Raw genomic sequence first — 13,190 nt, 5'->3', positions numbered from 1 at the left:
TCAGTAAAAGGCACATGACAGCCATCCTCCTCCATGCTTTACGGTGGGAAATACAAATGAGGAGATCATCCGTTCACCCACACCGCGTCTCACAAAGACACGGCAGTTGGAACAAAAAATCTCCAATTTGGACTCCAGACCAAATGACACATTTCCACCGGTCTAATGTCGATTGCTCGTGTTTCTTGGCCCAAGCAGGTCTCGTCTTCTTATTGGTGTCCTTTAGTAGTGGTTTCTTTGCAGCAATTCAACTATGAAGGCCTGATTCACACAGTCCCCTCTGAACAGTTGATGTTGAAGCATTTATTTTGGCTGTAATTTCTGAGGCTGGTAACTCTAATGAACTTCTCCTCTGCAGCAGAGGTAACTCTGGGTCATCCAGTCCTGTGGCGGTCCTCATGAGAGCCAGTTTCATCATAGTAACTTGAAGAAACTTTCAAAGTTCTTGAATTGTTCCGTATTGACTGACCCTCATGTCTTAAAGTAATGATGGACTGTCGTTTCTCTTTGCTTATTTGAGCTGTTCTTGCCATAATATGGATTTGGTCTTTTACCAAATAGGGCTATCTTCTGTATTCCCCCCCTACCTTGTCACAACACAACTGATTGGCTCAAACGCATTAAGAAGGAAAGAAATTCCACAAATTAACTTTTAAGATGGCACACTTGTTAATTGAAATGCATTCCAGGTGACTACCTCATGAAGCTGGTTGAGAGAATTCCAAGATTGTGCAACGCTGTCATTAAGGCAAAGTGTGGCTATTTGAAGAATATCAAATATCAAATATATTTTGATTTCTTTAACACTTTTTTGGTTGCTAAATGATTCCATATGTTATTTCATCATTTTGATGTCTTCACTATTATTCTACAATGTAGAAAATAGTAAAAATAAAGAAAAACCCTGGAATGAGTAGGTGGGTCCAAACTTTTGACTGGTACTGTATATACACTGAACAAAAATATAAACACAACATATAAAGTGTTGCTCCCATGTTTCATGAGCTGAAATAAAAGATCCCAGAAATGTTAATTCTCTAAAATGTTGAGCACAAATTAGTTCACAACCCTGTTAAAGACCATTTCTTCTTTGCCAAGATAACCCATCCACCTGACAGATGTGGCATATCAAGAAGCTGATTAAACTGCATGATCATTACACAGGTGCACCTTGCTGGGGACAATAAAAGGCCACTCTAAAATGTGCAGTTTTGTCACACAACACAATGCCACAGATGTCTCAAGTTTTGAGGGAGCGTGCAATTGGCATGTTTACTGCAGGAATGTCCAGCAGAGCTGTTGCCATAAGCCACCTCCAAAGGCCTTTTAGAGAATTTGGCAGTACGTCCAACCGGCCTCACAACCGCAGACCACATGTAACAAAACCAGCCCAGGACCTCCACATCTGGCTTCTTCACCTGCGGACTTGTCTGAGACCAGCCACCCTGACAGCTGATGACACTGTGGGTTTGCTTGACAGGCAGGGCCCACAAAATATGGGAAATTAACCTAAACCACTCAGGTATAGTTCACTTTTATTTTATGTCACTCAAATATCCAATCAATGGTGGCCAATATTGAGAGATATCATGAGGCTACCCTCACGTATCTGACATTACATGATGAATTGATGTTTACTTCATGCAGTTAGGCCTACTTGCTACATAACTCTGATGATAGAGCTAAAAGTGCGCAATTTTTTTGCATGGAATCATCGAAAATGTGTAGTTCTGACTATGCTTTTCAAGAGATGATATATTTCAACCAAATAGTTAACATTTGTTTAACAATCCCTTGAAAACGGCACACAGTTGTCAATGGTTTTAGCGGTGTTGGGGGTCTCCTTACACCCCAGTAGGCAAATCGAACCCTCTACATCTTATTGTGATGTTTTATTGATAATGAAAGTAATAAAACAATTCCTCATCAATCTACACACAATATCCCATAATGACAAAACGAAAACAGGAGGGAAAGATGAACGCTTGAGGGAAAGATGAACTGAGCAAAGTACAGAGAGATCTTTGATGAAAACCTGCTTCAGAGCGCTCAGGGCCTCAGACTGGGGCAAAGGTTCACCTTCCAACAAGACAGCGACCCTAAGCACACAGCCAAGACAACGCAGATGTGGCTTCAGGACAAGTCATTGAATGTTCTTCAGTGGCCCAGCCAAACCCCGGACTTGAACCCAATCAAACATCTCTGGAGAGAACTGAAAATAGCTGTGTAGCGACGCTCTCCATCCAACCTCACAGAGCTTGAGAGGATCTGCAGAGAAGAATGGGAGAAACTCCCCAAATATAGGTGTGCCAAGCTTGTAGCTTCATACCCAAGAAGACTCGAGGCTGTAATCGCTGCCAAAGGTGCTTCAACAAAGTACTGAGTAAAGGGTCTGAAATCCTATGTAAATACGATATTTCCGCTTTTTATTTGCAATAAATGTGCTAAAATATCTAAAAACCTGTTTTTGCTTTGTCATTATGGGGTATTGTGTGTAGATTGATGAGGGGGGAAAAACAATTTAATCAATTTTAGAATAAGGCTGTAATGTAACAAAATGTGGAAAAAGACAAGGGGTCTGAATTCTTTCCGAATGCACTGTAGGCTTTATGACCGTGTTTTCACAAATGTTCACAAATTTGATATAATTAGGGGACATGATCTGGAATTAAAGTGGGAGGGGCGTTTAATTTCACAGGGTAGCAATGGCATAATTCTCCAGAACCTGTCAGTCACCTGCATCAGACTCTTGCTTTTATTTCATCCTTGCACCTCTTATGTGAAATGTCTCTAGCAATCCAATGAAATACTACAGTCAGTCACCATCCACAAAATGACAACTTCCGAAATGTATGGAGGATTGTCTACAAACATATACACTCAGAATTTAATGAAAACAAATTGAGAGATAGTAGAGAGAGAAAGTTCATCATGAATACTGTGTGTGTGTGTGTGTGTGTGTGTGTGTGTGTGTGTGTGTGTGTGTGTGTGTGTGTGTGTGTGTGTGTGTGTGTGTGTGTGTGTGTGTGTGTGTGTGTATTCCTGAACAGTTATCCTATGGGTTTCCAGTTGATTCTCATCCATTCTCATTAACATAATTCAATACAGTAATACTGGACATAAAATGGCTAGCTAACTAACTAGCCATAACTACATAGAACTACTCTTATAAATTGTTATATGAATGATCAGTATGAAAATGTATGCATTCACTAACTGTAAGTCGCTCTGGATAAGAGCGTCTGCTAAATGAAAAAAAATATCACACAAACAATGAGCATGTGTTGTTTGTTGTAGGTGATTCCACAATCCTGTTTCTCTGAAATAATATTCTGATAAATGCTGTCTGTCAGATAGATAGCAGACATACACAGCTGCTGATAACACTTTGAGACAAAGAGAACGTGAACTTTCTTATCATTTTTTATTTTTTATTTTTTGGGGTGGGGGAATGGATCAGCTTAATATTGCAGATAGATTGTATCTTCTATCAATGTAATTGTCTGCATCACTTCCAATCCCCCATGTTTTTAAAACATTTTTTTTTATATATATACTCCCCTTTATTACTTTTCAACCCCACCATCCTTTCCCTACTTGGAGTAAATTAGTGAACAACAATGCCCAGGCCTCTACTTCCGGTCTATAATTACTATCTACACCTTATGGACAGAGTTAATTTTACAATAATTCTATTATATATATATATATATATATATATATATATCTTTAAATTTTTTTTGCTCCTGAACTTCTACTCTCAACCTCTCCGATCATTTTCATGATGTCCATCCGGTTTGCTTCTATATGCCATATCATTCTAACTGTGCTCTTTCCCAAAAGCTCCCAACATACAACCTATATACTTATTATGGACACAGTATGCTTACATTATTAGATATCTTTGTTATTATTTGTTGTTATTTGTTATTAGTCCCATCCTTCAACTCAACTCTATTCAATACCTCCCATCTATCTCTTAACACCATCCATATAGGATTTCTATTTGCCATATATATTTCAACCGTACTGTGATGTTTTACAAAAGTTCTGAACCTTTCTATTCTCATTGCTTCTACAGATTGTGAATTAAAAATAAACATTTTTGCTAAAAGTATTATTATATTATTCATTGATTGACTATGACTTTTCAGATCACCCAGCACACATACACAGCTGCTGATAACACTTTGAGACAGAGAGAACGTGAACTTTCTTATCAGTTGTTTGTTATGTATTGTTCATCTATAATATATGGTTTTGGCTGTGTGGAGTATTCATTATGTAATCTGTTGTTGTTTGTTGTTGTTGTCCGTATAGTCATACTCAGCAACAATTACCCTTTGGGGCCAAATCAAATTTATTGAATTGGTTTTTCTTTTCAGGAGGCTGTTGCATACTGCTCATCATTGCAAAAACGTGTTATTAATGTGTAATAGTCAGATCTAGACAGAATTTGCAACAGTATCATTTCTAGAATCCCCTGAAATTATTGAACACATCAAACCCAATACTGCTGCAGAACACGAACAGCTACTATTATGTTGATTACTGTAAAGCAATGCTGTGTAGGTGAGAAAACCTATGCAGATTCTGTCTGCCCAAAACAATCTTTCAACATGCTTTGTAGATACTTAAATTAAAAATATAAGATAGAGGCAAATGAAGAACTCACATTTTTCGGTCAATCTTTAAAAGTTGGCCCGCACTGCTATTTTCCCATCTGTTTGAGGAGCTCCTCCAGTGTCTTGAGTGTTCCACTAGAGGGAGAAGAGGAGAGAGTAGCTGTGGTAACAATAGCACAGAAACATGATACAGTAACTCTGTCAGGACAATTTGATGTTAAATATGACAGACAGGCAGCCCATTGACAATCACACAGCTTTTCTTTATGTTGTTCTACCACAGATAGTAATTTATCCATTCACAGAGAAAGGTGTGTGTGTGTGTGTGTGTGTGTGTGTGTGTGTGTGTGTGTGTGTGTGTGTGTGTGTGTGTTTGTGTGTGTGTGTGTGTGTGTGTGTGTGTGTGTGTGTGTGTGTGTGTGTGTGTGTACTGTATGTACTATGTATGTGCCCGTGTGAGATAAGATCCCATCTCTGTAACAGGACAACACACATGTTCCCATCCCAGCCTGGATCCTCTCTGCAGGTCACAGCATGTAGAGTCCATCGGGGCCTCCTTAGGAAGAGACGTTTTGATTTCTACAACGTAACACAAAGCAACCTGACACAGCTGTCCTACAATTCCTTACAAATGTAACACATGCTTGCTTTGATTATTGAATACTTACCATACATTAGTGTACATTTTCAGCATGTAAGATTACAAACATGCAGTCAAACTTCTTTGCAAATGTTGAATATTGTTTGTTGACACACAAAACTTTCACTTTTTTCCATCTTCTATTTCCTATTTTATTCACTTCTGAAAATAACAACCGCACATATTGTTATTGTGCAAATGCCTAATAAATATTACCCTATGTACAACTGTTGCAACAAACTACTGACATCATTGCCCTATGTCAATGGGCTCATACCATATGGTGCATAGCCCAACTGTCTCAATAGGCCATTTAAAATACATTATTTATTGAAAATCTTCATTAACATACAGTACCAGTCCAAAGTTTGGACACACCTACTCATTCAAGGGTTTTTCTTCATTTTTGCAATTTTTTACATTGTAGAATAATAGTGAAGACAACAAAACTATGAAATAACACATTTGGAATCATGTAGTAACCAAAAAAAGTGTTAAACAAATCAAAATATATTTTATATTTGAGATTCTTCAAATAGCCACCCTTTGCCTTGATGACAGCTTTGCACACTCTTGGCATTCTCTCAACCAGCTTCACCTGGAATGCTTTTCCAACAGTCTTGAAGGAGTTCCCACATATGCTGAGCACTTGTTGGCTGCTTTTCCTTCACCCTGCCGTCTGACTCATCCCAAACCATCTCAATTGGGTTGAGGTCGGGGGATTGTGGAGGTCAGGTCATCTGATGCAGCACTCCATCACTCTCGTTCTTGGTCAAATAGCCCTTACACAGCCTGGAGGTGTGTTGGGTCATTGTCCTGTTGAAAAACAAATGATAGTCCCACTAAGCCCAAACCAGATGGGATGGCGTATCGCTGCAGATGCTGTGGTAGCTATGCTGGTTAAGTGTGGCTTAAATCTAAGTAAGTCACAGATAGTGTCACCAGCAAAGGACCCCCACACAATAACACCACCTCCTCCATGCTTTACGGTGGGAACTACACATGCGGAGATCATCCGTTCACACACACCGCGTCTCCGCGTCACTCCGTTCACAATGTCCATTGCTCGTGTTTCTTGGCCCAAGCAGGTCTCTTCTTATTATTGGTGTCCTTTAGTAGTGGTTTCTTTGCAGCAATTCGACCATGAAGGCCTGATTCACACAGTCCCCTATGAACAGTTGATGTTGAGATGTGTCTGTGACTTGAACTCTGTGAAGGATTTATTATGGCTGCAATTTCTGAGGCTGGTAACTCTAATGAACTTATCCTCTGCAGCAGAGGTAACTCTGGGTCTTCCATTCCTGTGGTGGTCCTCATGAGAGCCAGTTTCATTGTAGCGCTTGATGGTTTTTGCGACTGCATTCGAATAAACTTTCAAAGTTCTTGAAATGTTCTGTATTGACTGACCTTCATGTCTTAAAATAATGATGGACTGTCATTTCTCTTTGCTTATTTGAGCTGTTCTTGCCATAATATGGACTTGGTCTTTTACCAAATTGGGCTATCTTCTGTATACTACCTTGTCACAACACAACTGATTAGCTCAAATGCATTAAGAAGGAAAGAAATTCCACAAATTAACTTTTAAGAAGGAACACCTGTTAATTGAAATGCATTCCAGGTGACTACCTCATGAAGCTGGTTGAGAGAATGCCAAGAGTGTGCAGAGCTGTCATCAAGGCAAAGGGTGGCTATTTGAAGAATTTGAAGAATTTGTTTAACACTTTTTTGGTTACTACATGATTCCATATGTGTTATTTCATAGTTTTTATGTATTCACTAGTATTCTACATTGTACAAAATAGTAAAATAAAGAAAAACCGTTGAATGAGTAGGTGTGTCCAAACTTATGACTGGTAGTGTATGTCAGCATCCAGTGACTTCGTGCTATCCAGTACTGAGGGTTTAAAAACCACACTCTCCAGGTTTTGCAAACACCCCTAGTGGAGTACTACATTTGATTGACAGTCGGATTATCCAATCCATGGGCGCAAAGCGTCAGGATTATGTTTGTTCCAGTTCATCTACCAATGAGGTTAGTTCTTTTACAATCACGACGACATATGGCACTTGGAAAAAGCCATCTTGGTGAGGTAAGTATCTCCTTTTACCTCAATGGTGCACTCATGCATAAAAGGAATCACTATGCAACACTGTTACATTTATTTTCTGACAATGTGTGAGTTTTTTGCCTTGACTCCTTGGTGTAGGCTATAGGTTCAACTTATTATGACTTCAATTTTTATTTCAGCGCAGTGTGCGTAAAGTGTGTGCATAAAGTAGCCTATTAATGCATTTCCTGACTGATTGCTATTTCTAAACAATGAATCCTCCAACAAATATGCTCTAAACATGTTTCAGAAGTAAATCTCGGTGGCGTCGACCTTCACTCACACAAACACACAATAATGTCTGAGCCGGGAAAGGGAAGCTTCTAACCGCGGAAAAGGGCGCACGCGCATTTCGGTTTCCAGAGAGCGCGCGCGCGAGAGAGAAAGCGAGAGAGAGAGAGAGAGAGAGAGAGAGAGAGAGAGAGAGAGAGAGAGAGAGAGAGAGAGAGAGAGAGAGAGAGAGAAAAAAAAACAGAGGGAGGGGCGTAGATAAAGAAGGGGAAGGGTGGGTGCGGAGAGGGGGGGGGGGGGTGAGGAGTGCGGTGGAGAGGAAGGTTTAAGTAGAGTGGGAGGAAGGGGGAGGATGAGAGGGGGGCTATTCGTCAGTCTGTCGTGAGTAAACTAGAGATAGGCTTCCTTCTTTGAATGCCACAATAAGCCATTGAAGATCTTTTAAATCATTGCAGCCAGTTCATCCATTTGAAGTTGTTACATTTCTTCATTACATTAGTTAGGCTACATTAATTAATATACAGAATATAAAGATGTGTATTTTAGCAAACTAGACCGTCTATCAGTCAAATGAAAGTGCACGCAGGGTCAACCAGCAACATCTCATGTAATAAACATTAAATAACCTTTTTAAGTAATGATTGATTAGGTTAGACTATTTGTAATAACGTTATAAGTGTGTTATTACGTGTAACAACTGCGGATATGTGTGTTACATGTTGCCCAATGCAATAGTCTAGAACTGAATCCATCTGTCCACTATTGGACATATCCTATGTGGGAGTTGTAATTTAATATTGGCATATATTACGTCCTGACGCGAGAATCGTCCACTTTGACACATTTAATCTTGTGTTGACAGAGAGTAGCCTATGCTATGGGGGTCATCAATCCCAGCGCGGGTTACGGACAGCCACTTGTCACAGCAATGATTCGGAGAGGCTGGTAAGGGGGCGTGAGCGCCTCTCAGAAAATACTGTCCATTGTTCCCCTCGGACCAATCGGGGCTAGAAATTGTCCTAATTATGGACCAATCATAACGCACTGGCCGTCCCCCGACTCCGCCCACAACTGTATATTAAAGATTCCCCGGTCGAGCCATGCCACTGGCACTATTGGCTGTCTTTTTTTGTTTTACAGTGGTCGGACTGAGTGGATTGTATCATTATTTATCATCCTTTTTTTACGAGCCCAACATTTGTTACATTAGGCTAAGACAGAAACATGGCTGACACAAAAGTCGAAACTAGTAAGGAGATCTCTGCCAAGGTAAGTGGACGGCAACTTGTGACCTGAGTGATGAATAAATGACAATTTCTACACTTTCTTTCATTCAAATATATTCCGGATTTAAGATTTTGAATGGAGAACAACTATCGGAAGCTGGAACAAGTGTTTATCCGAGCTTCATTAAACCTAGCTGGCTTTGGATGTGTCTTCTGTTGCGGATGTTGGAATGGAAACACTTTTATTGGAGATCTCTATTTATTGGAGGCTCTGTCGTAGCCGGCCGCGACCGGGAGACCCATGGGGCGGCGCACAATTGGCCCAGCGTCGTCCAGTGTAGGGAAGGGAATGGCCGGCAGGGATGTAGCTCAGTTGGTAGAGCATGGCGTTTGCAACGCTAGGGTTGTGGGTTCGATTCCCACGGGGGGCCAGTATGAAAAATAAAATAATGTGTGCACTAACTGTAAGTCGCTCTGGATGAGAGCGTCTGCTAAATGACTAAAATGTAGCCAAACAATTTGTATCCAAAGTTGCACTCACCTCACTAGTCTATTGAAACAATCACGCCAAGCGATGCTTTTATTGCCCGGAGTATAACAGTCTGCGCGCGGTTCTTTGTTTATGCTAACGTATCCGTTCACTTGAACACCGATTTTAAGCTCTTTTGAAGAACTCACTCACACACGCACGCCTGGTTTACCGTTTCGATTAATTAGCTTTGTGTGCATCTAATATCATAGGCTACATTGCAGTTGCCGGACGCAATCGCGGCTGCTATAGTGGCTACTGATCCATTCTCCAATTTTGTACCACGCACCGGTCTGTCATAACTTGCTACTTGAATATATCCCATTGTTTTTGGAGGTGGTTTCATGGAGTATATGATATTGATATAGAAGTTTATGGGGAATGGCTCGGGCATAAAAGCCTCGCGCCTTTTATAATACAGAATGAGGTGAAAGGGATTTAAACAGCGCGTAAATGTTTAATAACGTAACCAACATAAAACAATTATACCCGACCTAAGTACGAGATGAATAGGCTACAGGAGTAATTATATTTACTGTAAACGGAGTGACGATAGCTGCTCCTGTCTTCGAGCTCTGTGTTTATGTTGAGTGATTCACGGCTGTATTGACATGGATAAACCCCGCGGTGTGTTCATTCCACCAGGCTTGTCTGCGCGCAATGTGACGGAGCCTCGATCGGAGCTCCGGAGTCTCCCGTTTAAGAGCATCAGTTGGCTTGTAAACCAAATTTGGATTGACATTCTTTCTATAAAAAAAGCGCACGAAGTGTGTCATCCAGACAGTGATTCACTTTGGTCATATTTGGCGAGAAAATATATTTTGATTTAGACAGCGGTAGTCTTATGATAAATCGAACTCGATGAGTGTATATGTGGGCTTTGGTGGCGCGCAATAACGATATGAATAACCAGTGTAGGACGTGAGTGCGAGCGAAAAGTTGAACTGTGTTCATTCTCTCTTTCTCTCACACACCAGCTCCTTTACAGCGTAACCCTATTCGGGGGGGTGGACGGACAAAAACCCAAAACCCTGGCATTGCAAGCGCCATGGTATACCAACTGAGCCACAAGGGTCCACTCATCATATGTTGTTCAAACGACCCCGGTGATGATAAAACACATTTGGTATGTTGATGTCTCTTTTAGTCTATAGGATGACATTTATGCTTAGTTTCCCTCGCTATTGGAGCAGCGGCGCCGCTGTGCGTAGTTGCCTATATATAGGCTACAATACAATATTGGCATGTAAAGGTGTTGTTGAAGGAGGGTACAGGGGGATGTAGCTGCTTACCGGCGTATGGGCTCAGCTCTACTCAAACTAATTCATGAATAGATTTCCTTATAGGAAGAGGTTAAAACTAATGAGAGTAAGACAATCTATTTTTTTTGGGGGGGGGGGGGGCACTAAAAAGGGCTATTGGAAAAAGTGCCTTTGTCCTTCAAGTGAAAAGTCGTTAACATAGCCTGATATTATCATAAAGACCTTTAATGGAACACCAACACCCAATCAGAATGGTTTTTGATTGGTTACAAACCTTATTGTCTTCATTTGTAGAATGGAAAGTCAATCAAACGCATATCCCTTCTAGACGCTATTGTCTCACTTCCCTGGAGTTAATTTAGTCAGCCTCCTTCTGGTAGCGTTCGTTTGGACGCTCTTATTGGCTGTGTTAAAACAGGGTTCAAGGGGATTTGTAGTCTTTTTCCGGGCGTGTCTTCATAGCGTCCCATTACATGGGTCCTTGACTGAACTACAATGCTCGTTGCACTCAACTCGCTCATGGTGTCAGGTTGCAACACTTCTATTAGATCTCCAAAAGTAGGCGGGGAGTAGAGCAGAAAAGCAACCAATAGAAGGTTTAGGATCAAAGTATCGCATTTCAAATGAAAAACGAAAGCATGCTTTACAACTTTAGGTGAGGTTGGAGGGAGAGAGGATGTGTGTGTGACAACCTTGATTGAACCTGTGATATATATTTTATCCACCATGTGCCACACACCTTATGACTCAAACAGTCTCTCATTTTCAATTTCCCCCAGGACCTGAAAGAGAAGAAGCTTGTTGAAGAGGCAGAAAATGGAAAAGACACCCCAGCCAACGGAAAAGCTGTAAGACTTCACCTTTAGGACTTTACCTTTAATTGGCCCTTTTCTCCATTTTACCTTTAAGATGGCCCCATCAGTTTCTTTACACCTGTCCTCACCTGTCTTCTTCATTACCCTTATAAAAAGGTATTTGTAGAAGTAAATCTATGAGGCAACTCATGTTTTCTTTTGTTTTTATTACTAACAAGATATCACCACGCCGAAATAATACAGTGTTTCATCCAGCATGTATTTTTCCCTGGAGACAAACATATCTGATGCATTGTGTTGTTTTTCCACAGGAAGCTGAGGAGAATGGCGATCAGGACAATGATGTAGAGGAGGATGATGATGATGTGGGAGAGGAGGAGGATGAGGAAGATGATGCTGAGGGTAAGTGGTCTGGTCTTTCACAACGCTATGATGCTCTGGATAAGAGCGTCTGCTAAATTACTTAAATGTAAATGTATGATGGCAGAGTATCCATTACATGTTGACATATTCACCTTGTGGCAGTGATGTCTATTTGCTTGTACTAGTCTGAGGCAGTCTGCCTGAGAAATTGTTTTGTTGGAGCGCCCTCTATGTGTTATAAACTGTAACTACTAGAAACTAAACCTGTCTTCCTCTCTGAAGGTGATGAAGAAGATGATGACGATGAGGTCGAGGGTCGTGCAGGCAAGAGGGCGGCAGAGGATGATGAGGATGATGATGACGAGGTAATGTAAGAACTTGAATCTATCTATTGCATTTACACATAGAAACAAAAATTACTGATCACATATTGACTTTTTCTTTGCAGGATGATGTTGGAACGAAGAAGCAGAAAACCGACGATGATTAAGAGTTTTGTGTTCAACCCGCTGGAAGCTGCTGCAACCTCTCTCCTCGACCGATGAGCGTTTTGGAGGGAAACTGTGGTCATCATCAAGTAGAGTTCAACGTCCGTGTACACACACACCCAACTGCAAATTTTTTTAGAAAACCCAAGACGTCAAAGTTCTACCTTCTTAACAAGATACAGTACTTTAAAATGAGAATTTGTTTGTATTTTTATTTACATTTTATATTTTTGTACATATTGTTAGGAGGTTAGCCATTTTTCGACAGTGATCTCTGGTTACCAAACGGTGCTTTGAAGTTGATGCTTCTCTATGAAATAGACTTTACTTGTGGTTTGACCATGTCATGCTATCTCAACACAAACTTGTACAAATTTCAGAAAACAATTAAATTCAAAGCATTCCAGTAACTTTGTAATTGTACTTTAGTTGTACCATACAAAGTTGGTTTGTATGAGATGGCAAGGCCAAAGAAAAGAGGTGTCTTTTCTGTCTGTTAAATGGCTGTCTGTTGTGGCCTGTTTAATGTATGTGTGAATTTCTTGAACAACAATAAACCGGAATCTTATTTTGTGAGTTCTTAATTTCTTCTGATTCGTTTTTTTTGTTTTGTTTTTTTGACCCCGTCATAGATGGGACTTCATAATGTTATGTTACAGACAGCCACCTCAACTATGAAAATCATCATGCAGCTTTTGGCTCTATAATCTATAAAAGTATCGTTTTCAGATATGCTGTTCATGTGTTTTATTGGCCTGTTAGAACTGTACATCAATGTAAATTATTCATGCCTTATCTTAAAGACTTCAAGATCTGGTAAATTATGTTGCATTTAATACATTTACCTGAGTGAATCCTTACTTCCGATACACATTTCTTTAAACACCAAATATCACACAT

General features: G+C 40.3%; 1 protein-coding gene across 1 annotated transcript; it reads left to right on the top strand.

Annotated features, from left to right (window-relative positions):
* The first annotated feature begins 8,704 nt into the window (after positions 1 to 8,704).
* On the top strand, positions 8,705 to 12,858 carry LOC121540406 (prothymosin alpha-A). Its single transcript, XM_041849253.2, has 5 exons — positions 8,705 to 8,876; positions 11,404 to 11,472; positions 11,751 to 11,841; positions 12,085 to 12,167; positions 12,251 to 12,858. The coding sequence occupies exons 1-5, from the start codon at positions 8,832 to 8,834 to the stop codon at positions 12,290 to 12,292; spliced, it is 330 nt and encodes a 109-aa protein (XP_041705187.1). The 5' UTR covers positions 8,705 to 8,831; the 3' UTR covers positions 12,293 to 12,858.
* The last annotated feature ends 332 nt before the right edge of the window (positions 12,859 to 13,190 follow it).

This window comes from Coregonus clupeaformis, chromosome 26, assembly GCF_020615455.1.
Source record: "Coregonus clupeaformis isolate EN_2021a chromosome 26, ASM2061545v1, whole genome shotgun sequence".
Taxonomy (NCBI): domain Eukaryota; kingdom Metazoa; phylum Chordata; class Actinopteri; order Salmoniformes; family Salmonidae; genus Coregonus; species Coregonus clupeaformis.
This window is presented reverse-complemented; position numbering and strand designations above follow the sequence as displayed.